Source organism: Pipistrellus kuhlii, unplaced genomic scaffold (genome assembly GCF_014108245.1).
Source record: "Pipistrellus kuhlii isolate mPipKuh1 unplaced genomic scaffold, mPipKuh1.p scaffold_m20_p_1, whole genome shotgun sequence".
NCBI lineage: Eukaryota > Metazoa > Chordata > Mammalia > Chiroptera > Vespertilionidae > Pipistrellus > Pipistrellus kuhlii.
Window position 1 is genome coordinate 59,225 of NW_023425404.1, and position 24,127 is coordinate 83,351.

Consider the following 24,127-nt stretch of genomic DNA (forward strand, 5'->3'; position numbering starts at 1 on the left):
GCAGGCACATCCCCAGTAGGGGGTGTGCAAGAGGCAGCTGATCGAGGATTCTCTCTCATCGATGTTTCTAACTCTCTATCCCTCTCTCTTCCTCTCTGTAAAAAAATCAATAAAATATATATTTTTTAAAAAATACGAATGCCCTGGGAAGACCCGTCATGAAAGACGGTCCTGCTTCCTGCTTTGTCGGGCTCCAAACCCACTCGCCAGATGTGGCCACGGTTTGGGCTGTTGTTTCTGCGTGTTCTTCCCGTCATATGCTTTTTATGGAAACCTGCATTTTCCTCACACACACTAAGAGTCCCTCCTTCGGCAGGGGGGCGGGCAGCGTGGGCTGCTTCCCGCCTGCCTCGCCCCTGCCCAGCTCTGCCTTCCCTGCCGCTGGCCTCTGACTGCGCCAGGAAGGCCCCTTTCCTCCCGAGACCCCGCTTCAGCCTCCTGCGGGGATACGCCAAGTGCTGCCGCTTTCGCCTTCCCCATATTCCTTGCTGTGTGTGTGGAAGCTTCTGGAGCGAGCAGAGCCATCGAGAAACTACAGGCCCCTCCTCATGTGGCAGCCCAGCAGGCAGAGTGGTTGGGGGTCAGACAAACCCGGCTTGGGTCCTTCCTGGCAGGTGCTTTCACCTCTCTGTGCCTCAGTGTCCTCCTCTGTCCAAGGGGGGGCTGCAGCGGGGTATTGAGCTATCTAACATGATGTGATTCCCCTCCTTCCCTTTCCCTCCACTTGGCTAAGCCACCAGCATATCTGTCCTGGCTGAGGAACTCCTCTCCCGGGGGAAGGCAGATCCCAGGGAAAGCAAAAGGAGAGAGGACAGTGCCTGCGGAGAAGAAGGCCAACATGTCCCCCCCACCCCCTCGTCCTCCACAAAGGGAGGAGGGGGCGAGAGAACAGGCAATCAAGAACAGGAAGAGGTGACAGCTTCCCGCTCAGGCACTGCTGATTCATTCAGTCGCCCAGCCAAGTCCGACCTGCTCCGTGCCAGGCCCTGAACGGGGTGGTGCAGTGGTGAAGGTGGCACGGTCCCTGTCCGGGGGTTCACAGCCTCGATGTGTGCTCAGGCAGGTACAGTCCAGGGAGTCACAGGACAGAGCGGGGCACCGAACCCCGTTTACTGGGGTGACTCACAGAGGAGGGCCGGCCAGGTCAGAGGAGCAGAAGTGGGCCAAGCGAGGGGCACTCACTGAAAACGCTTTAAAACAATGCGGAGAGCGCTGGCAAGTGTCCCCGGGAACTGTCTCTGCTCTCGCTGCCCTGAGAGCCTGCGTTTCCGCTCTGCCCTGGAGGCCAAGGTGGAAGGGAAGGCTGAGTGTTTCCAGGGCGTTTGTCCAACAGCCCCTCCCAGGGGCCTCCAGGGGCCTCCAGGGCCCGGGCAGCCCAGAACGGCACTTTCCGTCCTTTGTTTGGGCTTTGTCCTCCCATTTCTCTTCTCCGTGGGTCACATCCTCTCTTTACAGGGAATGCTTCTGGGACCCTCGGCCATTTCCTCCCAGGACATTGCGGCTCCCACCATGCGCATCCTTTGGGTCCCAGGGAGGACCTCGTGGTCCTCAGGGTGCCCGTGGCCAGTCAACAGGAACTGGCTTTCATGCAACTGCCAAGAGCCATGGCGATGGGCTGGACCGACTGTGAGTCCTGCACATCTCCCAGGAATCATCCCCCTTTCCCCCCTCCCAGGAGCCTCTCCAAGGGCAGAGGGTGCTGCTGGGGAGAAAAGGCCAGGGAGTGAGGAGGCAGAGAGCCTGGAGGCTGACACATCCCTCCAGGGGGAGCCAGGGAGCAGGAGAGGGGGAGGGAGCACAGAAGGGAGGCAGAGTGGCACACGCAAGCTACTGTAGGGACTCAGAGAATGGGCACTTCGCTCATTCAGAGAGCTCAAGGAAGGCTTTACTCACTGTGGGGCCGACAGGGGCCCCAAGATGACTTCTGGGCTTAGAGGCCCAGTGAGTGGCTGGTCACTAGCGACTCACAGCGGGAGCCTGGTGGACCGGTATCCATGATGAGGTGGTGTTGCCGTGCAAAGTGGGGTGGGAGAAAGGGGTCTCCTGGGAAGATGACCCCTTTTTATTTATAAAATGTAATCCCTTGCAAACTTAAGCTTTCGGTGACTTACATCAGCTATGCCTCGCCAAAAAAAAAAAAAAAAAAAAGTTAGAAAAAAAGTGGAGTGAGATGAAAGTGCTGGAAAGGAACGGGAGCCCAGGATGAGGCCAGAGGCCATGTTCCCGACTCTCTGCATCACCCATCAGATCCATTACCCACTCATCCATCATGGACCCATCCATCCAGCTAGCCAGCCAGCCAGCAGTCCTTCCGTCAGTCCGTCCATCTATCCATCCATCTGTCCATCCGTCCATCCATCCCTCCTGTCAGGTGTCATCAGTTGGCTCCTGGTCCCTAAGAAGGTCTGGGGAATGCTCTCTCGCCATTTGTTCTGCCTTCGATTACAACCCCAGGGCACAGCCAAAGACCAGAGCGGGCAGGCGTGGCTCCCCGGCTCCTCCACATGGTGCCCACTGCTGGCACAGTTAGGATCAGACCGCTAAGAACTGTCCCTAAATATGGAAGGCCCAACCTACAATCAACTCACAGAGCAGGGATGAGGGACGTTCCTCTGTCCCTAGCCAAGCAAGGCTCACCACCCACCATCTCAGGCCACAGCTCTGCCCAGCGTCTCCTGATGACTCAGGACCCCTCCAGGGGTGGCCACTGAACTCTGGTATGACCATTCTAGTTTTGCTCTTGAACACTGCACCACCTCATGTCCCTGCACCTTCCTGTGGCCCGGAAGGCCCTTCCTTACCTGCTGCTTATATCCTGCTCACCCTCCAAGACCCTGCTGAGGGCCACCTCCTCCAGGAAGCCTTCCTTGAGCTCTCTGGATGAGTTGAGTGCCCATTTTCTGAGTCCCCACAGTAGCTTGCTTGTGCCCCACTTCCTCTTGTCTCCTGAAACTACCTTTCCTGTGGTGTCTCCGCTGTGGGTCCTGAGTTCCCTGCCCAGAGCAGGCCTGGATCTGACCCAGAGGAAGGGCTCAGCAAACACACGCTTGTACTTCTGCTTTAAAAATGTTCCTTTTTGTCTCCGCTATAAGGATGGTGCATTATTAATACATTTACGAAGGACGGGGTGGAAACTGGGAAGGAGAATTTTCCATCCCGGGCTAAGTGTTGAGCTGTGTGACAGTTTGGCTGTGTGAATCAGGAGTCATGTGGGAGGCAGCCCCCTGAGTGTGTGTGTGTGTGTGTGTTTTTTTGTTGTTGTTGTTGTTGTTGTTGTTTTCCAATTAAGATCCAGGAAGCAAAGAAAGCACAGAAGGCCCTCTGGGTCCCTCTAGTCAGACCATTTCCCCAGAAGATGTCTCTTCCGCTGCGAGCCCTGCTTCTCCCTCCCCTCCGCACAGCAGCCTGGCATTACCAGGAACTGGTGCCCCTGCAGGACCTGGGCAACTTGTGAGCCATGCTGGGAAGAGCCCACAGTAGAGTCAGAGACGTAGACCCAGACCTAAGCTCTGCCTCTTAGCTGGTGGTGCTGGGCAAGCCGCTCCCCTCTTGGGGCCTCAGCCCCCTCACTTGGAAAACAGAGACACCCCCAATCCAGGGAGGTGCTGGAGAGACGGGGTGGGGCATTGGGGCAGGAGGGAAAGACAGAGGGAGAGATGGGCATGTTACAGAAAACCGAAGAAGAACAAAGCAATAGCAGAGAGATGTAGTTACATTTATTACGCGCGGGTCCAGAGGAAAATATCTCTCAAATTCTGGGCCCCAACATGCAGGAATTCACCCAATTTATATGATATTACCTTCTCTTGTCTCCCAAATATGGAGTGTTTCTGGCCCTTTTTGCAAGTTCTTAAAGAGCCCGTATGTGCTGGGCCTTGAGACCTCAACCAGAGCCTTAGCCTGGCACCAGCACTGATAACCTTGTCTGGGGAAGGGTTAATGGCCTAGCTGAAGTGGGAGTAGTCTTAGCAAGCAAGAATTTACAGAAGCCTCCGAAGCCGGTTTGTCTCAGTGGTAGAGTGTCGGTCTGCGGACTGAAGGGTCTCAGGTTCAATTCCGGTCAAGGGCATGTACATTGGTTGCAGGCACATCCCCGGTAGGGGGTGTGCAAGAGGCAGCTGGCCGATGTTTCTCATCAACGTTTCTAGCTCTCTATCTCTCTCCCTTCCTCTCTGTTAAAAATCAATAAAATATATATTTTTAAAAATATTAAAAAAAAAAAATTTACAGAAGCCAACTAGCAGGGTTAAAATTTCAAATAGCAATTTTTCATATAAGATGGATGCTTCAGGCAGAAGGAAAAGGGGTTGGGAAGGGTATAAGACAATGTTTTTAGAAAGTCAGAAAAGAGGCGGCAGCCAGACCGGTTTGGCTCAGTAGACAGAGCGTCTGTCTACAGACTGAGGGGTTCCAGGTTTGATTCCGGTCAAGGGCATGTACCTTGGTTGCGGGCACATCCCCAGTGGGGCGTGTGCAGGAGGCAGCTGGTCGATGTTTCTCTCTCATCGACATTTCTAACTCTCTGTCCCTCTCAATTCCTCTCTGTGTAAAATCAATAAAATATATTTTTTTAAAAAAGAAAAGAGGCGGCAGTGACGGACTCTGGATCCTGGGACCAGACGTCCTCCTCTATGCCAGCGCACCCCCAACCAACTGCCCCCACCTCCAGAGCAGCCTCCACTGAGCACTGAGCTGGTCCCCACCGCCCAGCTTTGCCTCATCTCTGAAGGTCTCCCCTTCTCCTGGGTTTATTCCTTTCAACCTCCTGCCCCAGATCCTCTCCCCTCCTCAGTCCTCCCACCTCTGCACGCTAATGGTCCCATCCCACCTGAGGTCTTAGTGCCCCCGCTGCATTGTCAGCTCCCTGGAAGGGGACCACAAGGTGCCCCGAAGGCAGCTGTAGGCACACCTCATTTTATTGCACCCCACCTTATTGCACTCCACAGATATTGTGCTTAAAAAGAATTACCCCACCCCCACCCCCGAAGGCAAGACCCTCCACCAGCAAAAAGGGTACGACTCACTTTATGGCCACACTCGATTTATTGCAGTGGGTGGTCTGGAACCCAGCCCCAATACCTCATAGTATATGCAGTTCTTCCCACAATGCTGCTGGCCTCCAATTTACAGACAACGGAAACGAGGCTCAGACAGGTTAAGCTATTTGCCCAAAGTCAAACTAAAGGAAAACAGTCATTGATAGAAGGTCTTCCTTCATAATTTGGGATCATGAGTAGGGCAAAGGCCACCCAATCCAGTCCAGCTGGGACACCTTTGCCTCTAGGTAGGCTCTGCCTCTGGCTGTTGACAGGCAACCGTGGTGCTGAGCCGTGGTCTGGACGCGCACACACCAGGCCTACTCCTCACCCGGGGAGGAGCTGTTCCCATCGAGGGGGGGAGGGGGACAGTGGGGGGCTGTTACCTTAGCGACGGACGGGAGCGCCTCGGTCCAGTGCTGCTTCCCAGGTGGGTGGGAGGGCCCGGTGGCCTTCCTCAGGTATCGCCCGTGGACCTCGCAGGAGTTCAGGATGTACAGAGCACAGGCCAAGGCGTAGCCTCCCCAGTTAGACACGCCTGGAACAACATGAGATTTCCACACAGAGCTGGTGATGCGGTCCACGGTCCATCCCCTTCCTCTGAGCATCGGAATGCATCTCAAGAGTGGGCCCAAGACCCGTGGCGCCGGGGACTTGCTGGAAACACAGACTCCAAGGCTGTATCGTGGGATCTGCTTCATCAGGAGCTCGCTGGGGCGTGGGGCCATGCGGAGGTTTAACAGCCCCTCAGGTGATTGTGATTCAAGTTAAAGTGTGAGAAGCACAGCTGCCCAGCACCGTTTGGGTGTGTGTACCACCGTTCGCTCACTATATTCACTGGCTGTAGGTGTATGTCGCTATGAAAAGCTCGTAGGTTTGTTGACTTTTGAGTCTTGCCTTCGGTTGCCTGGGCAGGGCCAGACCCAATCGCAGCCAGCCCTGCTCTAAACCACCTGGGTTTGTACTGCTAACGAGTCAGAGAACAGGATTCAGGCCACGCCCAGGAGCCCTTCCAGAACTCTCCCTATGGCGTGGCTGCCAGACCTCAGGCTGCATGGAAGCCTGTCCTCAGAGGGACCCACAACAGCCTGGCACCTGAGTTGTATCAGTGCTTCCCTCCTCTTTGGTCAGCCCTAAAGGGCCAGTTCCCCCCTGGGGGCCACCTCACCGGCTCTTCTCCGAAACCTGCTGGAGCTAGTTCTCCCCTCGGGTGAAGAGGATTGATCAAGGACTGCGGAGCTCCATGTGTAGAGGATTAAGAGAGAGAGGATGCCCTGGCCGGTGGGGCTCGGTGGTGATAGCACCGGCCTGAAAACCGAAGGATCTCAGGTTCATTCCTAGTCAAGGGCACCCACCTGCGTTTCCAGTTTGCTCTCTACCACCCAGTTAGGGCACCGGGGCACCTGGGAGAGGCAGCCAGTGGATGTGTCTCTCTCACAAAAATGTTTCTCTTTCTCTCCCCTCCCTTCCTCCTTTCCACTCTCTCTAGAAAGCAATGGAAAAAATGTCCTTTGGTGAGGATTAACAACAAATTTATAAAAGGAAGGAAGGAAGGAAGGAAGGAAGGAAGGAAGGAAGGAAGGAAGGAAGGAAGGAAGGAAAGAAGGAAAGAAGGAAAGAAGGAAAGAAAGGGAAGTTCTCAATCAGGGGAGAGAGGGACAGTGCACACAGCCCAGCACAGGGTGACACAATCGTGAATGAGTCATTCGCAAAGGATTATGGGGCACTCATTTTGACTGATTTGGAAAAGGGTCATTTAATATGGGCCTGGGTAGAATTCGCCAGAGGAAGAGTGAAGGTAGGAAAAAATCCAAATACCCACTGAATACAAAAGATATGAAAATGCAAGTCATATATCAGAATAAGATGGTGAAGATCACGTGTGTAATGATACTGTAGTCCACTGAATCTATGATGCGCTTTTGTTTTTTACATTTACATCTCTGAAACCGAGATGCCTCTTGCACTCAATACCATCTTACAGATACAAACGGCAGTGTTTTTCTTTCTTAGCGATATACAGTATAAAATAATGGTCATTGTTGTCATCAATGGCACCTTATAGTCAATGGAACAAAGTAACTTGCTTCGGTTGAATGCTCACCATGTGTGGCACTGCCGTAAGGCCTTCCACGGGTTAGCCCCTGGCGCCCTTACAAGAAGCCTGTGAGGTATAGGTATTTATTATGATTTTAATTTACAAAACCGGGGAACAGAACAGAAGGGTTAAGTCACCTGCCTAAGATCACACAGCTAGTAAGTGGTGGGCCTAAAATGTGAACTCAGGCTGCTGCCTCCAGAGCCCATACTCTTAAAATATATATTTTTAATTGTATTAAAAAAAAAACACCCACATAGAACTACCATCTTAGCCATTTTCAGGTGTATAGTATTAAGTATAACCACACTGTTACGCCACTCCTGACCCCATACTCAACCTCCCGGCAAGTGTGGAAATAAAAACGTAGTCATAGTAATACTAAAGGGAAAGAGAAGTATTTAAAAGGCAGGGGTGCCAGGGAGAAACTACGTACAACGGGCATGCATGGAGCATGAGAACGAGAAGCTGGCGTGCAAAGCTGGACATGCTGGCTATTCTGGGGAGACCGTGGTGTCTGTGCCCCTTCCATCCCCGTCACTGCCTGCCTTTTGGAAATATCTGGAGTATTGTTGTTACATCATCCTCCCCTCGGGGAAATTAAACTCGTGCTGCATTGGCACAACGACAGGAGCCGTGCATGGCTGGTTCCTGGGGTACATCGTGGGATCAGGCTCGTGAGGCTGGGAGGGCCCCACAACCAGAAAAGGAGCCTGGACTTGAGCCCACATGCAGGGGCCCTGCTGCTGAGTCCCTCTGCAAACTCATCTTTGTGCTGGTCTGGCCCCTCCCCCTGGGCGGCCAGGCCCCTCCCCCTGGGCAGGCCAGGAGGCCAGGACAGACAGGACAGCAGGCCTCTGGGGACCCCGTCGGGCCTGACTGACGCTGGGCCCGGCTAGCTGCTGACCCTTCCCGGGTCTGCCTCCCTCCCTGGTGTCAGGAGCCGAGGACGGAGGTGAGCGGGGCTGCTGTACCTGCTGACTCCCTCTCCTGGGACCTCCCTCGGCCTGTGGCCCCGAGTCCACTCAGCCTGCTCCAAGCGCAGTGGATCTCCTGTGGCCGCCCCGCCCGGGCCTTACAGAGGTTTCCTCCGACCCTCTGTAAGCGTGAGGACAGCGAGGAGGCTTGGGGATAAGAGCTGCCATCGGCCCGATTCCAGAGCCCTTGTTCTTTCTGGGCCACCTGGAGCGGAAGGAACAGACGCCCTTCTCTGTCTTCAGGTCCCAGCGCTCCCGACCCCAGCTGGAGGGGACCCCGTTCACCCCCTGCAGCCCACGCCCACAGGTCTTCACCTGAAGCTTTCATTCCAAACAGCCACCCTCTCCCCATGGTCACGTGGGATCCCCTCCTCTCTTTAAGGGACCCCACCTAATGCTGAAGTCATCACCACATCAGGGATGCATCGACGGGTCAAGCCCGTGGGGTTTGACCAATTTTATGAAGAACCTAGCATCTGAAGATAAACTGGAGGAAACCTGAGGACTTCCAAAGAAATTCTCCCGAGGTTCTCTGCCCCTGGGATCCAAGGCCCCAGGGTAAGCGGGCCGGCAGATAACGGATCTGCCATCAGCCCGCAAACGCCGAGGCCTGAGGTTTCCGCCTCCTCTTCTGGGTGTCCCGGCTGAAAAGCCAACCCAGAGTAGAGACCAGAGACGCAGCCTGTGGACATCTCTTCAGATGCCTACCTGCTATCTCCACGTCTTCTTTGTGAGCTGTTTCAGGTCTTTTGCCCTTGTTTTAATTGGGCAGTTTATTTTCTTATTGTGGAGTTTAAAGCGTTCTTTGTATTTATTTATTTATTTGTTTGTTTGTTTATTTTTTGGATAAACTTGTGCTAGACAGGCTGTGAGCCAGGCCCCGCCCCTTGGGCAGCTAGGCCACACCCCCTGGGCAGCCAGGCCCCGTCCCCTGGGCAGCCAGGAACCGTCCCCTGGGCAGCCAAGTCCCTTCCCCTGGGCAGCCAGGCCCCACCCCCTGGGCAGCCAGGCCCCGCCCCCTGGGTGCACTGGCCAGCCCTCCTAGCACTCACCAGCGATGACAGCGAAGTCAGCCTCCACGTCACAGGCAATGACATCCCCATTTCGTATGTGGCTCTTCACGGCCTCCTTCACCTTGCCCATCCCAAGTTCATTGCCTCCGTCACCAACCCCTAAAGGAGAGACAAACCGAGTCAGTATATATAGGATCAGGCCAAATGGGGTTTGTGGGGCAGTGCCATCCCTCGACAGGGGCCTCACTGCCTCTGGGAAAAAGAAGGGAGTTGGCTCTGGATATATTTCCAGACAACCAGGATATGTACGTCTCCTTTAGGTATTCTAGAAAATTCTCTAGTTAAAAATGAGTCAACGTTTGGCCCAGCCAGTGGGTGATCATCCCTCAGTGGTTGAGCATCAACCTATGAGCCAGGAGGTCACACTTTCCTTTCCTCTTGCATCTTCAGTTGTGCATTTCTGTTCCGGTTCCAATGCCTCCTCATTGGTCAGTTCCTCATGAACCACCGCTAGGAACTGCTCAATGTCATCCGCACCTGCAACCGGGCGTTTGCCATCTCAGCCACAGCCTGGGTGATTTTTACAACCTCCTCTTCCCTGGCAAGTCCTTTGACATCGTGGGCAAACCTCCTGAGTGTCTTCTTCCACTCGCCATTCACACATGGCGGGAGGACATCAGCCCAGCGCAGCAAGGCTCCTGACGCGGAGATAGAGGCTGCAGTCCTTGGTAACCGCATCGGTGTATTCTCAGTGTCTTCCTCCGAGGCAGCAACAGCCTGGGCAAGGGTCATCCCCACGGGAGAAGGTCTTAAATGTTGGTGTAACTTCTCAATGGGTTGTTTGGATCAAAGAGATGGTGTTTGGAGACAGAAATGCCACTTAGAGATTGGGATGAAGTTTACCAATAAGAGGAGGGTGTCTGGAGCATTGTCAATGATAAGCAATATTTTGAAAGACATATTAATCTCCAAGCATACCTCTCCCTTGTGCTGACAAAGCAACTCAGGAGGGCATCCTGGGAGAGGAGCTGGGTCACCCAGGCCTTCTTGTTGCCCCTGGAGGACAGTGCTCAGTGAAAAGCTCCAGGCCCCGGGGTTTGCCCTGTGCCGTATTAAAGGGGTTCAATCTGTAGCCTGTAGCCCTGTCCTTAGAAGCCTTGAAACCTGGCAGGGCCTTGGCCGCCACGTGGACGAAAGAACGTTCAAGCATCTGTTTCCAGAATAGGGAGGTTTCCTCACGATGGACTATTTGTTCTGGCAAGTAGTTTCCCTCCATCATAAGCTTATCTAGAGCTTCCAAAAATTCTAGTTCTCCAGCTGCCTTCACTCCAGCACTGGCAGACTCACCACTCACTTTCACATCATGTACGAATAACAATTCTTTTTTAAAAAGGATATGTTTATTGACTTGAGAGAGAAAGGAAGGGGGAGAGAGGGAGGCAGGGAGGGAGGGAGGGAGGGAGAGAGAGAGAGAGAGAGAGAAAGGGGGAGAGAGAGAGAGAGAGAGAGAGAGAGAGAGAGAGAGAGAGAGAGAGAGAGAAACATGGATCGGTTGCCTCCTGTATGCACCCTGACCAGGGACCAAACTCACAACCTGGGCACGTGCCAGACCAAGAATCAAACCAGTGACCTTTGGGTGTACAGGACAACACTCCAACCAACTGAGCCACACCGGCCAGGGCTGAATGCTGTTCTGGAACTGTTTAAATCACCCAGAGCTGGCAGCAGATTCACAGTAGTCGGGCCCACCCTTTTCTTTCAACGTCACCAATAAACTCTGTGCTTGGTCGTGACCGTCAGGGTGCTGAGAAGGACGTGCTTCTGTGGCTGGTCCCGAATCCAGATCAGCAGAAGCTTCTCCATGCCTGACATGGCACCTTTTCAGGTTTCCATTGGTCTCGTTGCTTTCAATGAAGCAGATCCTTCAATGACTTCCATTGCTTTTTTTTGTTGTTGTTGTTCTTCAAAATGGTAGCTGAGGTGGAATAGGCAGACGGGTGAGCAGTGACCGTCGCTGATCTGCCATCTTCGGAGTCCTTAACTACTTTTAATTTAATTTCTTTTCAATCACTCAACATGGACACCCCAATGCCTTCAGCCTACCCCCTGGGTGCTTTTTTGGAACAGTTTGCAGACCCGGGACAGCCCATCGGAGGAGGGGAATAATGACAACACCTCGTGGGGGAATTTGGTCTCTTTCGGTCTCTGCTCTTGAGCATTTTATGACTTTCATCCCGCTCACTCCTCAGGCCCGTGGCCCTGTGTTCCTGACGGAGCTCACAGTGTCTCTGTGAGGGCCAGGGCTCGGGCAGTAAGCGAAAGGTGGGAGTCTGGGTTCTCAGTGAGCGCTCTGTGCAGGACGAGGCGGCTGCCTGGGTAAATGGAATGGGGCGTTTGTTGGTTGAGTAGTACGAAAAGACAGCCAGGTAAGGAGTCCTGCTGAGCATGGGCTATTGGAAGCCACGGGAGAAACTTAAGCCACCGAGGCCCAGAGAACTATCCAGAGGCCCACAAAGGAGGCAGCTTGATAGTGCAGATGTCAGATCCCCTGGGATCTTGGGGAGGAGGGATTGGTGTGGGATCAGCACAGGTTGGGGATCTGTTCGGCGGGAACTGCAGCTCCTTTGGACCCCGATTGCTCCTTTGGACTCAGACACCCTTTCCTTCTCCACCCTGGGAATTCTCCCACCGCCCCCCCCCCCCCCCCCCCAGGCTCTATGTCCTAGGCGCTGGCCCAGAGCGACAGGAACTGCAAAACCAGTGACACGGTGCCTACCACGCCCGAGGCCACTTCTGGGAAAGACCAGGGTGGGTTTGCAGGAGCTCTCTGCTCTGCCGGGAAGACTTTCATTGACTCATTAAAACCTTAAAAGCCCGAGGTGACTAATGAGTCTGGGAAAGGCTCCGGGTTGGAGAAAACAGATGAAGGCAGACCGAATGGCCACGGGTTAATGGCTGCAGGGTCTGAACCCTGACGCCCCCAGGGGAGAATGCCTTACAGAAATCCACCCAGTTCCTGAAAAGCTCCGCTCCCAGTCCGCCCAGCAGCAGCCAGGAGCTGGGCAAGATAGAGAAGCCTCCTGTTTGGACACTAGACCTGCCCTCCCTGACCCACAGGGTCTTAGAGAAGCTTCAACAATACAGCAAATGGGAAACCTCTGAAAACGATCAAGTTCTGTGCTTTCCACGAATGACCACGCTAGGATACTGTTAGCAGTCAAGAGTTGGCACTATATTTAAAAAATAAAAAATAAAATAAAAAAAAGTAAACCTTCTGCTGAAACTGGTTTGGCTCAGTGGATAGAGCATCGGCCTGCAGACTGAAAGGTCCCAGGTTCGATTCCGGTCAAGCGCATGTACCTTGGTTGTGGACACCTCTCTGGTGGGGATTGTGCAGGAGGCAGCTGATCAATGTTTCTCTCTCATCGATGTTTCTAGCTCTCTATCCCTCTCCCTTCCTCTCTGTAAAAAAATATCAATAAAAAAAAAAAAAAAAGAGATGGCACTAATCACATAGTTAACACGTTTTAAAATTAAGATGCTTCCTAAGATGACACATAGTATACTTGGTACATTCATCCCATGCGACCACCATAATATGCCAGGCCTTGATATTATTATTAATTCTTCTTCTTCTTCTATTGTTCGTTTTAATAGTTTAGAGTTGGGCAAACATGCGAGGCTCCATGCCATTTCCCTTGGTTGCCTGTGGGAACGCCGGCTTTCTGAATGACGTGGTGGTTATTGTCCATGCAGACCCTCTGTGGGGTGGGGAACAATGGTCCCCATAAAACTCTTTCCTGTCCTCTGTTCAATAGCCAATAAAAAGGCACTCGGTGCGGGCACGTCCTGAATTCTCGGTGCCTCTTGCTTACCGGTTGATGCGATTCCAGGAATTTTCCATGCTGCCAGGAAAAGGTCGTCGATGGGGTCCACCAAATGCTTGATGTTCATTTTCCTCGCGTTGTAGTAATTGCCGTCCGCAGCCCTGCCTGCGCGCTCGATCGCCACCAGGTGGTCGAACCTGCTGGGAACAAGAGCACAGCATCCTGGAGCAGAGGTGGCGGCCTTGGAGGACACGTCCCCCGCTCTTGGATTCTTCATTCCTACAGAACTTGGCTGGACATCTGTTCCATGGCGGGGCCTGGGCTGGAGCTGGTCTATCTCCGTGGTCGGCAAACTGCGGCTCTCGAGCCACATGCAGCTCTTTGGCCCCTTGAGTGTGGCTCCTCCACAAAACACCATGCCCTGGGAGAGTCTATTTTGAAGAAGTGGCGTTAGAAGAAGTTTAAGTTTAAAAAAGTTGGCTCGCCCTAACTGGTTCGGCTCAATGGATAGAGTGTTGGCCTGCGGACTGAAGGATCCCAGGTTCGATTCTGGTCAAGGGCATGTACCTTGGTTGTGGGCACATCCCCGGTGGAGGGTGTACAAGAGGCAGCTGATGAATGTTTCTCTCTCATCGATGTTTCTAACTCTCTCTCTCTCTCCCCCTTCCTCTCTGTAAAAAAATCAATAAAATATATATATTTTTTAAATTTGGCTCTCAAAAGAAATTTCAATTGTTGTACTGTTGATATTTGACTAATGAGTTTCCCAACCACTGGTCTATCTGATCATGGTAAGAAACAATGTCAGAGCCGAAACCGGTTTGGCTCAGTGGATAGAGCATTGGTCTGCAGACTGAAAGGTCCCAGGTTCGATTCTGGTCAAGGGCATATACGTTGGTTGTGGGCACATCCCCATTAGGGGGTGTGCAAGCAGCAGCTGATCGATGATTCTCTCTTATCTATATTTCTAACTCTCTATCCCTCTCTCTTCCTCCCTGTAAAAAATCAATAAAATATATTTAAAAAAAAGAATCGATGTCAGAATCTTTAGAGATTTATCAGAGTCGGAGGCCATGACAGCTGGAAGGCTGAAAGTCAGGGTCACGGCCGTGGGCATTGCTGGAGCCTGGTCCAGACCTCCATGAACTGGCACAAATAGACGAAAGGAATTGAAGTGTTAGACCAATGAATCTACCACCTGATGAGCTTCCTTAGACAGAGGCAGAGAGGTAAGGGGCACGGGTGGCGAGGATGCAGGCTGTGGCATCAGCTGCGCAGGTTCTCATGCCACTGGCCCTGGGTAAGCGGCTTCACCTCTCTAGGGAAACTGCACTTTTATATCTCTCTAAATCTGCCCCCCACCCCATGATGGAGTTCTTCAAAATCTTAACTGTGCTGTGAAAACAGTGTGGGGCTACTAAAAAAAAAAAAACCTAAACGGAATTGCCATGGGATCCAGCAATTCCACTGCGGTATGCACCCCAAGGAAGGAAAGCCGGGCGTTGAAGAGGTGGTCACACACCCACGGGCCTGGCAGCATTGCTCCCAATGGACAAAAGGTGGGACCACCCAGTGTCTGCCCGCCGAGGAGCAATCAGCCAGATGCTGCCTCACATGCCACGGAACAGGACTCCGCCTTCAAAGGACAGGACGTCTGATACCTGCTCCCACGGGCATGCGTCTCAAGGACATTTCGCTCAGTGAAATAAGCAGGTCGCTAAAAAGGCAGCTCCTATGGGATTCCATGTATGTGAGGACCCTACAATAGGAAACATGTAGAGACATAAAGCAGAACGGCAGGTGTCAGGGGCTGGGGGTAGGGAGGAATGTGAATGGGGACAGAGTTCTGGTGGAGGTGGGTAGTGGGGACAGCTGCACAGCAACGTGTATGTCCTTCACGACACAGACCTGCACACTCACAACGGCACATGTTACCACAATAAAGACAACATCGCAGCTCCGGGTGCTTTCTCTGTGCCCATTCTGGAAAACAAGGCTTCCTGCTGGCCCACGTGTCTTGGTTGGGCTAGAATGAGGTGGATGAGCAGCCCTGAGCAGGTGCTGGAAGGTCACCCGAGGCGACATGCCCCGAGCGGGACAGGTGGCCACTGAGAAGCAAAGCAACAGGAGGAAGGAGCTGGCCCGAGTTTCCTGTGGGTGGACATTACTGGTGATGAAAACCAGCTCAGCGCTGAGCTCTGGGCGAGACCCATGCAGCCTCTGTTCTAGAACAAGAGCACTGAGTCTGGACCTTCCGCAGGAGCACTCAGCGCCCCCCTCCCCGAAGGCGCATTGATGAAAAATAAATAAATAAATAATAAATAAAATACATAAATATTGCTGACTTCAGAGAGGAAGGGAAATAGAGAAAGAGATAGAAACATCAATCATGAGAGTCTTTGATCAGTTGCCTCCTGCAAGCCCCACATTGGGGTTGAGCCCAAAACCCGGGCATGAGCCCTGACTGGGAATCAAACCATGACCTCTTGGTTCACAGTCTATGCTCAACCACTGACCCACACTGGCCTGGCTGACTTTTTTTTAAGCCAGAAGAGCCTGGTTAGCTACCCAGGAAGGAATTTATTCTTGGGAACCAGCTCCCTGGAAAGTTAGTGCGTCTTCTCTAAAGAGCAGAGGCCTCTCTGCCTGCGATCAGATCTGGCTCCCCTCCCTCCCTCCCCTCAGCAGGGGATCGGATCTGGCTCCCCTCCCTCCTCCTCTCAGCAGGGGATCAGATCTGGCTCCCCTCCCTCCCTCCCCTCAGCAGGGGATCGGATCTGGCTCCCCTCCCTCCTCCTCTCAGCAGGGATCGGATCTGGCTCCCCTCCCTCCTCCTCTCAGCAGGGATCAGATCTGGCTCCCCTCCCTCCCTCCCTCCTCTCAGCAGGGGATCGGATCTGGCTCCCCTCCCTCCCTCCCCTCAGCAGGGGATCGGATCTGGCTCCCCTCCCTCCCTCCTCTCAGCAGGGGATCGGATCTGGCTCCCCTCCCTCCCTCCTCTCAGCAGGAGATTGGATCTGGCTCCCCTCCCTCCTCCTCTCAGCAGGAGATTGGATCTGGCTCCCCTCCCTCCCTCCTCTCAGCAGGCATTGGATCTGGCTCCCCTCCCTCCTCCTCTCAGCAGGGATCGGATCTGCCTCCCCTCCCTCCCTCCCCTCAGCAGGGGATCGGATCTGGCTCCCCTCCCTCCCTCCTCTCAGCAGGGGATCGGATCTGCCTTCCCTCCCTCCCTCCTCTCAGCAGGGGATCAGATCTGGCTCCCCTCCCTCCCTCCTCTCAGCAGGGATCGGATCTGGCTCCCCTCCCTCCTCCTCTCAGCAGGGGATCGGATCTGGCTCCCCTCCCTCCTCTCAGCAGGGATCAGATCTGGCTCCCTTCCCTCCTCTCAGCAGGGATCGGATCTGGCTCCCTTCCCTCCTCTCAGCAGGGATCGGATCTGGCTCCCCTCCCTCCCTCCTCTCAGCAGGGATCGGATCTGGCTCCCCTCCCTCCCTCCTCTCAGCAGGGATCGGATCTGGCTCCCCTCCCTCCCTCCTCTCAGCAGGGATCGGATCTGGCTCCCCTCCCTCCCTCCTCTCAGCAGGGATAGGATCTGGCTCCCCTCCCTCCTCCTCTCAGCAGGGATCGGATCTGGCTCCCCTCCCTCCCTCCTCTCAGCAGGGATTGGATCTGGCTCCCCTCCCTTCCTCCTCTCAGCAGGGATAGGATCTGGCTCCCCTCCCTCCTCCTCTCAGCAGGGATCGGATCTGGCTCCCCTCCCTCCCTCCTCTCAGCAGGGATTGGATCTGGCTCCCTCCCTCCTCCTCTCAGCAGGGATTGGATCTGCCTCCCCTCCCTCCCTCCCTCATCTCCTTCCCTAGGAGGAGTTTCTAGCTTCTCCCTGATGAGTCGGAGCTTTGTGTGTGTGTGTCACCCATTCAGGGATCATAAACTTTTCTAACAGGCGCCACACACATTCTCACAGCTTGGAATATCGGATTTGCAATCACACTTTTCCTTGGTGACTGAGGGTCCTCAGGGGAACACCTGCCTTTGCTGTGAGCCGCCATATGGCTGTGCCCTCCATCCAGGCCTATGCAAGCAGCACTCTTCAATTCTGCGCGCGAGTGGGCGGTAAACAAGATTTATTGGGTCAGGTCAACATTTTCTGAAAAGCAGATGAAAACATCGAGTAGAACAGAACAAAACAGACTAGACCAGGTTAGAATGCATTGCCTGAAGCAAGTAAATACTGTTACTTGGAAACCTCTGTTTCAATTATGTGTGTGTGTGGTTTGCAATGCGAAATGTATTACTGTGGGCTGCAGTTAAAAACGTTTGCAAAACACAGCACCGACATTTACAAGGTCTGAAATGCATCCTACGTACACACACACACACACACACACACACACACACACACACGAAGTTTCGCAAGTGAGTACTCGCTATTACTACACAGGACACGCCCTGACATCTCTATTTCATGTGACAAAGGTGCTGACTACCCCGCACTGGGATGACCTCACGGCTCTCCAATGGGTCATGATCTGGTTTGAGAAACCACTGGCTGTTTGTGTTTTATCACCTTCTCCCTCCAAGGAGACGTGCCGTCTCTCAGGGACCTGTGACGTGGAGAGGCCCCCTGAGCTGCCCCCAGTCAGCCTGGACCCCCGGCCTATTGGCTAGTCTGGCCCATTGGAGCCCCGGGGCCCACAGCTTTGTTCTCTCTGGGGGGCTGACGTGTGCAGGGACGCAGTTGTCAAAGATAACAGCCCGTGGCCTCTCCTACCACCGCCCACTGTAAACGGGGTGGGGCCATACATACCTGGGAGACTTCGGGTCCCTCTCATCGCAGAGAAATGCCTGCGCAGCTCCTGCGGATCCGCCCTGGTAGGTTAGGAGCGGGAGTGGGGTCTTCAGAACACCTTGACAAGGCAGACAAAGAGTGGACACATCAGCCCTAACCTGTTTGGCTCAGTGGATAGAGCATTGGCCTGCGGACTCAAGGGTCCCAGGTTTGAGTCTGGTCAAGGGCATGTACCTTGGTTGCAGGCACATCCCCAGTAGGAGGTGTGCAGAAGGCAGCTGATCGGTGTTTCTCTCCCATAGATGTTTCTAACTCTCTATCCCTCTCCCTTCCTCTCTGTAAAAAAAAATCAATAATATATATATATATATATATATATATATATATATATATATATATATTTTTTTTTTTTTTTTTTTAAAGAGTGGACACATCAGCCTCGTGTGGGTGTGGGGAATTCCTGCTTGCTTCCCCAAAAGCTTCTTTGGAAATGATCCTTTCCAGGATTGAAGGACATGTTGCTGTAGAATTCTTTGCTAGGTACTCAGAGACCTCGACCCAGAGCATACAGAAGTATATTTCCTTTTAATCCAAAGTAAACTCTAAGGCTGGTGGAGGGGGAGGTGAAATCGGGCTGGTGCCGCCAATATTGTGAGCTAGCAAATGTGCTCCACACGAATGCCACCATACCACACCAGGGACAGTGAGCAAGACCTTGGCTGAGACATGACAGACACTCTCTCACCCAATGCTTGCAATGCTGTGTGACAAGAACCATTGTGACACCCATTTTACAGAGGAAGAAAACCGAGGCTCGGGGATGCTAAATCACTTGGGCAAAGCCAAGTATATAGGTCAGTGTCACAACACCAGTGCCCACCCGACTAGGAAGCCTACAGCAGAGCAGAGCTACAAGGTACTGCCCAGTGGACTCACATCGTTCTCCACGTATTCCTTCCGTGCCATACAGGAGGCAGCCGATGGGTGATTCTCACCTATCATTGATGTTTCTATCTCTCCCTATCCCTTTCTCTCTCTGAAATCAATTAAGAAAAAAAAAAAAAAAAAAAACAACTCAAATACATACTTTAAAAAAAAAGAACACTGAAGCCAGAACATGGCCTTCTCCTCTCAGTGCCTTAGGACTCCCCGTCACCCCAAAATAAAAGCCCAGGAGCTCACAGTCCCCCTGAGGCCTCTCCGGTCTGACCCCTGTGACCTCTGTGTCCCCCTCCCCAGGTTCTCTTCTCCTCATCCTTTCTGGGCAAGTCAGCTGACCACTGCCCTCTCTTCACCTCCACCTAATGGCCTCTGTCCTGGCGAAGGTCACAGCCTGGGACATTCTTCCTCTGGCCAGCCCTGGCCCCACTGCTTCATTGACTTCAAGTCTTGGCTCAAATGGCACCTTCTCCATGAGGCCTGGTCTGAACATCCTGTTTAAAATAGCGCCCCCCCCCCCCCCCCCCCCCCCCCCGTGGGACTATCTACACTTTCCTTTTTCCACGTGTTGTCTATTGTCTGTCACGCTCCAGGACAATAGACGCCCAGAAGGGTGGGGTTGTTTTCAGTTTTGGTCACTGATGGATTTCAAGAGCCGAAAATAGTGGCTGGCACACAGGAGGTGCTCACCATACATTTGCTGCGTGATGTGATACGGATGCTGTATGTTCAGACACGTCCTTTTTGAAACGTCTGAAGGAATGGCGGCTTTCGGGTATGCCTACCTGGGGTTGAAACTCTTTTGAGAGGCTAAAAAGGATTTGTGTCTCCTGGAGAATGCATTTTGGCACCGACTGGTTTGGCTCAGTGGATAGAGCATTGGCCTGCAAACGGAAGGGTCCCAGGTTCCATTCCGGTCAAGGGCATTGTGCCGTAGTTGTGGGCACATCCCCAGTAGGGGGTGTGCAGGAGGCCGCTGATCGATGTTTCTCTCTCATCGATGTTTCTAACTCTCTAGCCCTCTCCCTTCCTCTCTATAAAAAATGAATAATATATATATATATATATATATATATATATATTTTAAAAAGAATACATTTTGATGGACAGAGAGCTGGGCAGTGAGAAGCAGGAGGGATTCACCAGGCTACCAGCTTATGCCTGAACAAGACTGGCAGGATGAAGGAGAGTGAGACGCCTGAGACCCATCTCGGCACCCCAGCCTGGCAGCCCCATTGCTCACAGCTCTGTGCCCACCTGTGTGCTCCAGGAGCCCGAGCAGCGTGGGGCAGCCCTTCCCATCTGGGCCAGAGGAGATGCTGCCATTTGAGCCTCTTTGGTCACTCTGTTCTCAGCTCTCCCAACCCCTACGCCAGGGGTCTAGGCATACCCTGGGTTGCCAAGAGTCCTCCGTAGGCCACCCCCACCTCTCATAGGTTAGGTATCAGGTACCTGGGTTCAAATCCCAGATCACCTGGCTCTCTCAGAGCCTCAGTCTCTTCCTCTATACAATGGGGATGATGTGGCTTATACTGAAGAGTGGTTCTGAGCTGGAAGTGTCGAGTGCACAGCCGAAGTTCCACAAACACTGACGCCTTCCCCCCTCCGCCCTTGTCTCACCACTCACCTTGCTCAACGGCCTCTTCAACAAGCTTCTCGAACAAGCTCAAGGCTCTGAGGTCCACGACCATGGCGACGCCCTTCTCCAAGGCCTGCAGGAAGGCGGCCAGAGCGATGGCGCCCGGGGGCCCGTCCGTCTCTTCCGGAGGCTCGTGGTTGAAGTGTGTGGGGAACCCGGTGGTGAGGAGCACTGAGTGGGCGTGGGACAGTGCCAGGGAGGCCCTCAGCAGCTCGTCTTTGCGCAGCAAGTGCCCGATGCCCCTGTTGCCTAAAATTACAAATAAAATAATAAAATGACAAAATAATATAACTGTGTTTCAAGGAGAAACTCATGCAAATGGTAGTTTGTTTCTTTGTTTCAGAGGTAGTTTTTTAAAAAATATATTTTTATTGATTTCAGAGAGGAGGGAAAGGAAAAGATAGAAGCATCAATGATGAGAGGGAATCATTGATTGGCCACCTCCTGCACGCCCCCTCCTGGGGATCAAGCCCTCAACCTGGGCAAGTGCCCTTGACCAGAATCGAACCCGGGGCCCTTGAGTCCACAGACCGACGCTCTATCCACTGAGCCAAACCAGCCAGGGCTCAGAGGTAGTTTTGAAGGATGTGCCAGAGGCTGCTATTTGTTCACCAGAACGTATCCTCTGCCCCTGCCCCACTGGTGAAGGGCAGTGGGGTACATGGCTGGGCAGCCTCTCTCAGTTGGGCTGAAAGGGAATAAGAGTAGGAGTGATGTGTGCCACCTTCTGGCCATGGACCTCCCATGCACTCCTCCAAGCTCTTCCTTTCCTGGGAGTTCGGATGTTGACAACTGGCGCCCTCTAGGGGTCTCATGAGGTGATGGCAGAATGCTGGGTCCCTGAGTGACCTGGTGGAGCAGATCCCCTTCCTGCTGAACTTGAATACCCAAGCCGGGAGTTCCACCTGGACTGTTATGTGACAGGCATCTATTTCTATTTTATTTTATTTGAGCAAAGCATCTCGGGGCTTATTGGTTACAGCAAACCCCACAGAAGGAGGAAGGGACACGGTACTGTCTCAGTGGGGGATTCCCCAAAAGGAGACTCTAAGACATCAGAGTATTTCGATGGAACGTGAGTGCAGCTATTTCCATGGGAAGTGAGTCAGGGAAAGAAGCCAGAAGGTGGAAGAGGAGACATGGTAGAGAAAAAGGAGAGGGGCCGCTAACGCACATGTGGGCCAGCAGATGAACCTTGAAGGCATCTGGGGCTCAATCCGGGGAGAAGTGGCGTGGGGCCTGGCCAGTGTGGCTCAGTGGTAGAGCGCAGACCCACGCGCCAGGAGGTCATAGTGCAATTCCTGGTCAGGGCACATGCCCGGGTTGCAGGCTCGATCCTCACTAGAGGGCGTGCAGGAGGCAGTGGATCCATGATTCTCTCTCATCATGGATGTCTCTCTTTCTCTCTCCCTCTCCCTTCTTTTCTAAAATCAATTTTAAAAAAAGAAAGGAAAGAAATGGTGTGGAGCTCAGAGGAGGACTGTTCTTCCGGAGGACAGGGGGACTGGGCACGACGGCACTGGCGTGAAGGCTGCCCACCGGGACCTTGGCTCCTCGCACTCCTGGGCTGTGCCTGCTCTGGGGCGGAGCAGAGGCCCCGGCCTGCGGTGGGAGCTGTTGTTCTGAGAGCTGGGGCTGGGGCAGGGCACCAGCAGCGTCCGCCAGAGCTGCCGCCGGTGGCTGCCAAGCCGGTGGCAGCCGGGCGGGCAGCACAGCTTCCCGGCTCTCGTCACGCACCCCCGTGCCTGTGTCTGCACGCGGAGCACGTCTGTGCCGTGGCGGCAGGATGTGACTCAGCGCTTCCATCCCGCGGTGGCCAAAAGGAGAGGTGGGCCTGCGGGGCGTCAGCGTGCCTCGGAGGTGCCGGGGGACTCTGCAGGAACACGGGGCTGGATTCCTGTTTGGGAGGAAAAGCTCCAGATGTAGGATCTGGACACTGACATTCTGCGTGACCTTGGCCTCGTCCTGGATTGCTCTTGGATTCAGCGTTCCTACGAGGAGCCTGGTGGGGAGGAGGGGGTCCAGGTGCAGGGAGGCTGGGCGGGAAGGGCCCCCGCACGCACGGCCAGTGGGAGTGGGAGCAGAACACTCATCGGTGGGGCCTTAGGTTTGTCCGCTGGAGCCAGCCATCGCTTCTGGGAAGGGAACCTAATAAAGCGGTCAGCAATGAACAGAGTCACAGGAGGTCCGCTGAGGCAGTGCTTACGGTGCCAAACAGGATCGCAGTCACAGCAGCGATGGAACGTTTGTAAACGGAATTCTATGCGCACATCAGAAAGATGGTTGTAGAAGGCGGATGACATGGGGAAATGTTCACAGGGCATTAAAAAGTTTAAAAAGCAGGCTCTAAAGTAGTATCACAGCATTGATTCAGAGAGAGAGAGAGAGAGAGAGATGGTTTCTGTTAGTGTCAGTCTTATAGGCTCAGGACTGAATAGAAAGACTTTTCAGGGCCAACATTTGGGATGGGGTGTTGGCAATTTTTATAGCCTCTTTACTTTCCTATATTTATGCAATGAACATGAGTTGCTGTTGATAAAAGGAGAGTAAAATAACATTTTGAAAGAAATTAGGCTGTAGCCTATTTCATAAGATGTAGTGAGCACCAAAAGAAGAAGAAGAAAAAAAAAACAAAAAACCCAAACCCTGTCAACTCTACAGTAGGCTGCACATTTGTGATGGTTTTATTATTAGTGCAAACACGACTGTTATAAATCTCCAGAGTCTCCAGGCACTTCAGAGGCGAGCCAACGTCCTCTCAGAAATGACAGAGTGGCTCTATTATGAGCCCAGAGAGCAGCGCTCAGTCCACTGCCCTTCCTCCGTGTCTGCTTATTTAATAGAGGAGGAGTGCCGCGCGTCTGGGGCCTGAGGATTCAAGATGCCCCTTGGCCGGCGATCTTGGCACATCCAGACGGTCACAGATCCGCCTTTGCCCAGAGCCCCATGCTTCAAGCCCTGACTGACCCCATCTGCACAGGCACCGGGGTGGGTGGGTGGGTGGGGGAGCATGCTGGCCGCCCTCCCAGCTCATTTTTATTAAGCGCTGGGTACACTGCGTCTGCAGTAAATCCACTTTGCAATTATCTTTTTTTTTTTTTTTTTAATCTGAGCTAAAGGCAGAGCCAATAATTCATCTTTCCTCATGATCCTCGTGCTGTGTGAGAGAGCCGTCAGCGTGGGGGAGAATATTGGTGGGAGAGAAAGTATCACAGAAGTTTGTAAAAAAAAAAAAAAAAAAAAAAAAAAAAAATACCCGCCAAGGAGATTAACTGTGCAAGAGGCTAGGTGTACACAGCCATGAGTGTTCCCCTCTGTACATGCGTATGTCCTAGAACACATGTGTCAAACACAAGGCCCGCGGGCCAAATCCGTCCCGCCAGGCCTTGCAATGTGGCCCGCACCGCGCTGTCATCACTGCACTCCGCTGCGTTTCCATTACAATGACAGTTTATGACTGTTCAGTAAACCATTCGGCCCGCGATTTAGGCTGGATTTTAGATTTTGGCCCCTTCTCTGATTGAGTTCAACACCCCTATCCTAGAAGGTGTGCATCTGGGGGCGGGCGGGGGTGGGGGCGGCTATGTCCCACATCTACTGTGTGTCTGTAGGTTAGAAAACCGTCTTCCCTGCAGGATAAAGGAATGAGTGACCACGTGAGAGGCCTGGCAGACAGACAATCAGGCAGGAAGCTGTGCCATTGGGGGCAACCTTTGCTCCCAGGTGCAGGGGAAGGTCAGACATGATTCGGGCTGGGCTGCTCCGTCGGGTTCTGGGCCTCGGTGTCGGCCAACACAAACGGCCACCCA

The 24,127-nt window shown here is 53.3% G+C and overlaps 1 protein-coding gene across 3 annotated transcripts in view; it reads right to left on the reverse strand.

Moving 5' to 3' along the window:
• DGLUCY (D-glutamate cyclase) overlaps window positions 1–24,127 on the reverse strand; it is a 97,756-nt gene that overhangs the window by 745 nt on the left and 72,884 nt on the right. For all 3 annotated transcript variants that reach the window (XM_045572312.1, XM_045572344.1, XM_036427340.2), the window contains exons 8-12: window positions 20,307–20,567; window positions 17,759–17,858; window positions 13,000–13,148; window positions 9,164–9,283; window positions 5,423–5,574 (exon numbers count right to left, since the gene is read on the reverse strand). In XM_045572312.1, the coding sequence (XP_045428268.1) occupies window positions 5,423–5,574; window positions 9,164–9,283; window positions 13,000–13,148; window positions 17,759–17,858; window positions 20,307–20,567 (782 nt within the window). The remainder of the gene's footprint in view (window positions 1–5,422; window positions 5,575–9,163; window positions 9,284–12,999; window positions 13,149–17,758; window positions 17,859–20,306; window positions 20,568–24,127) is intronic.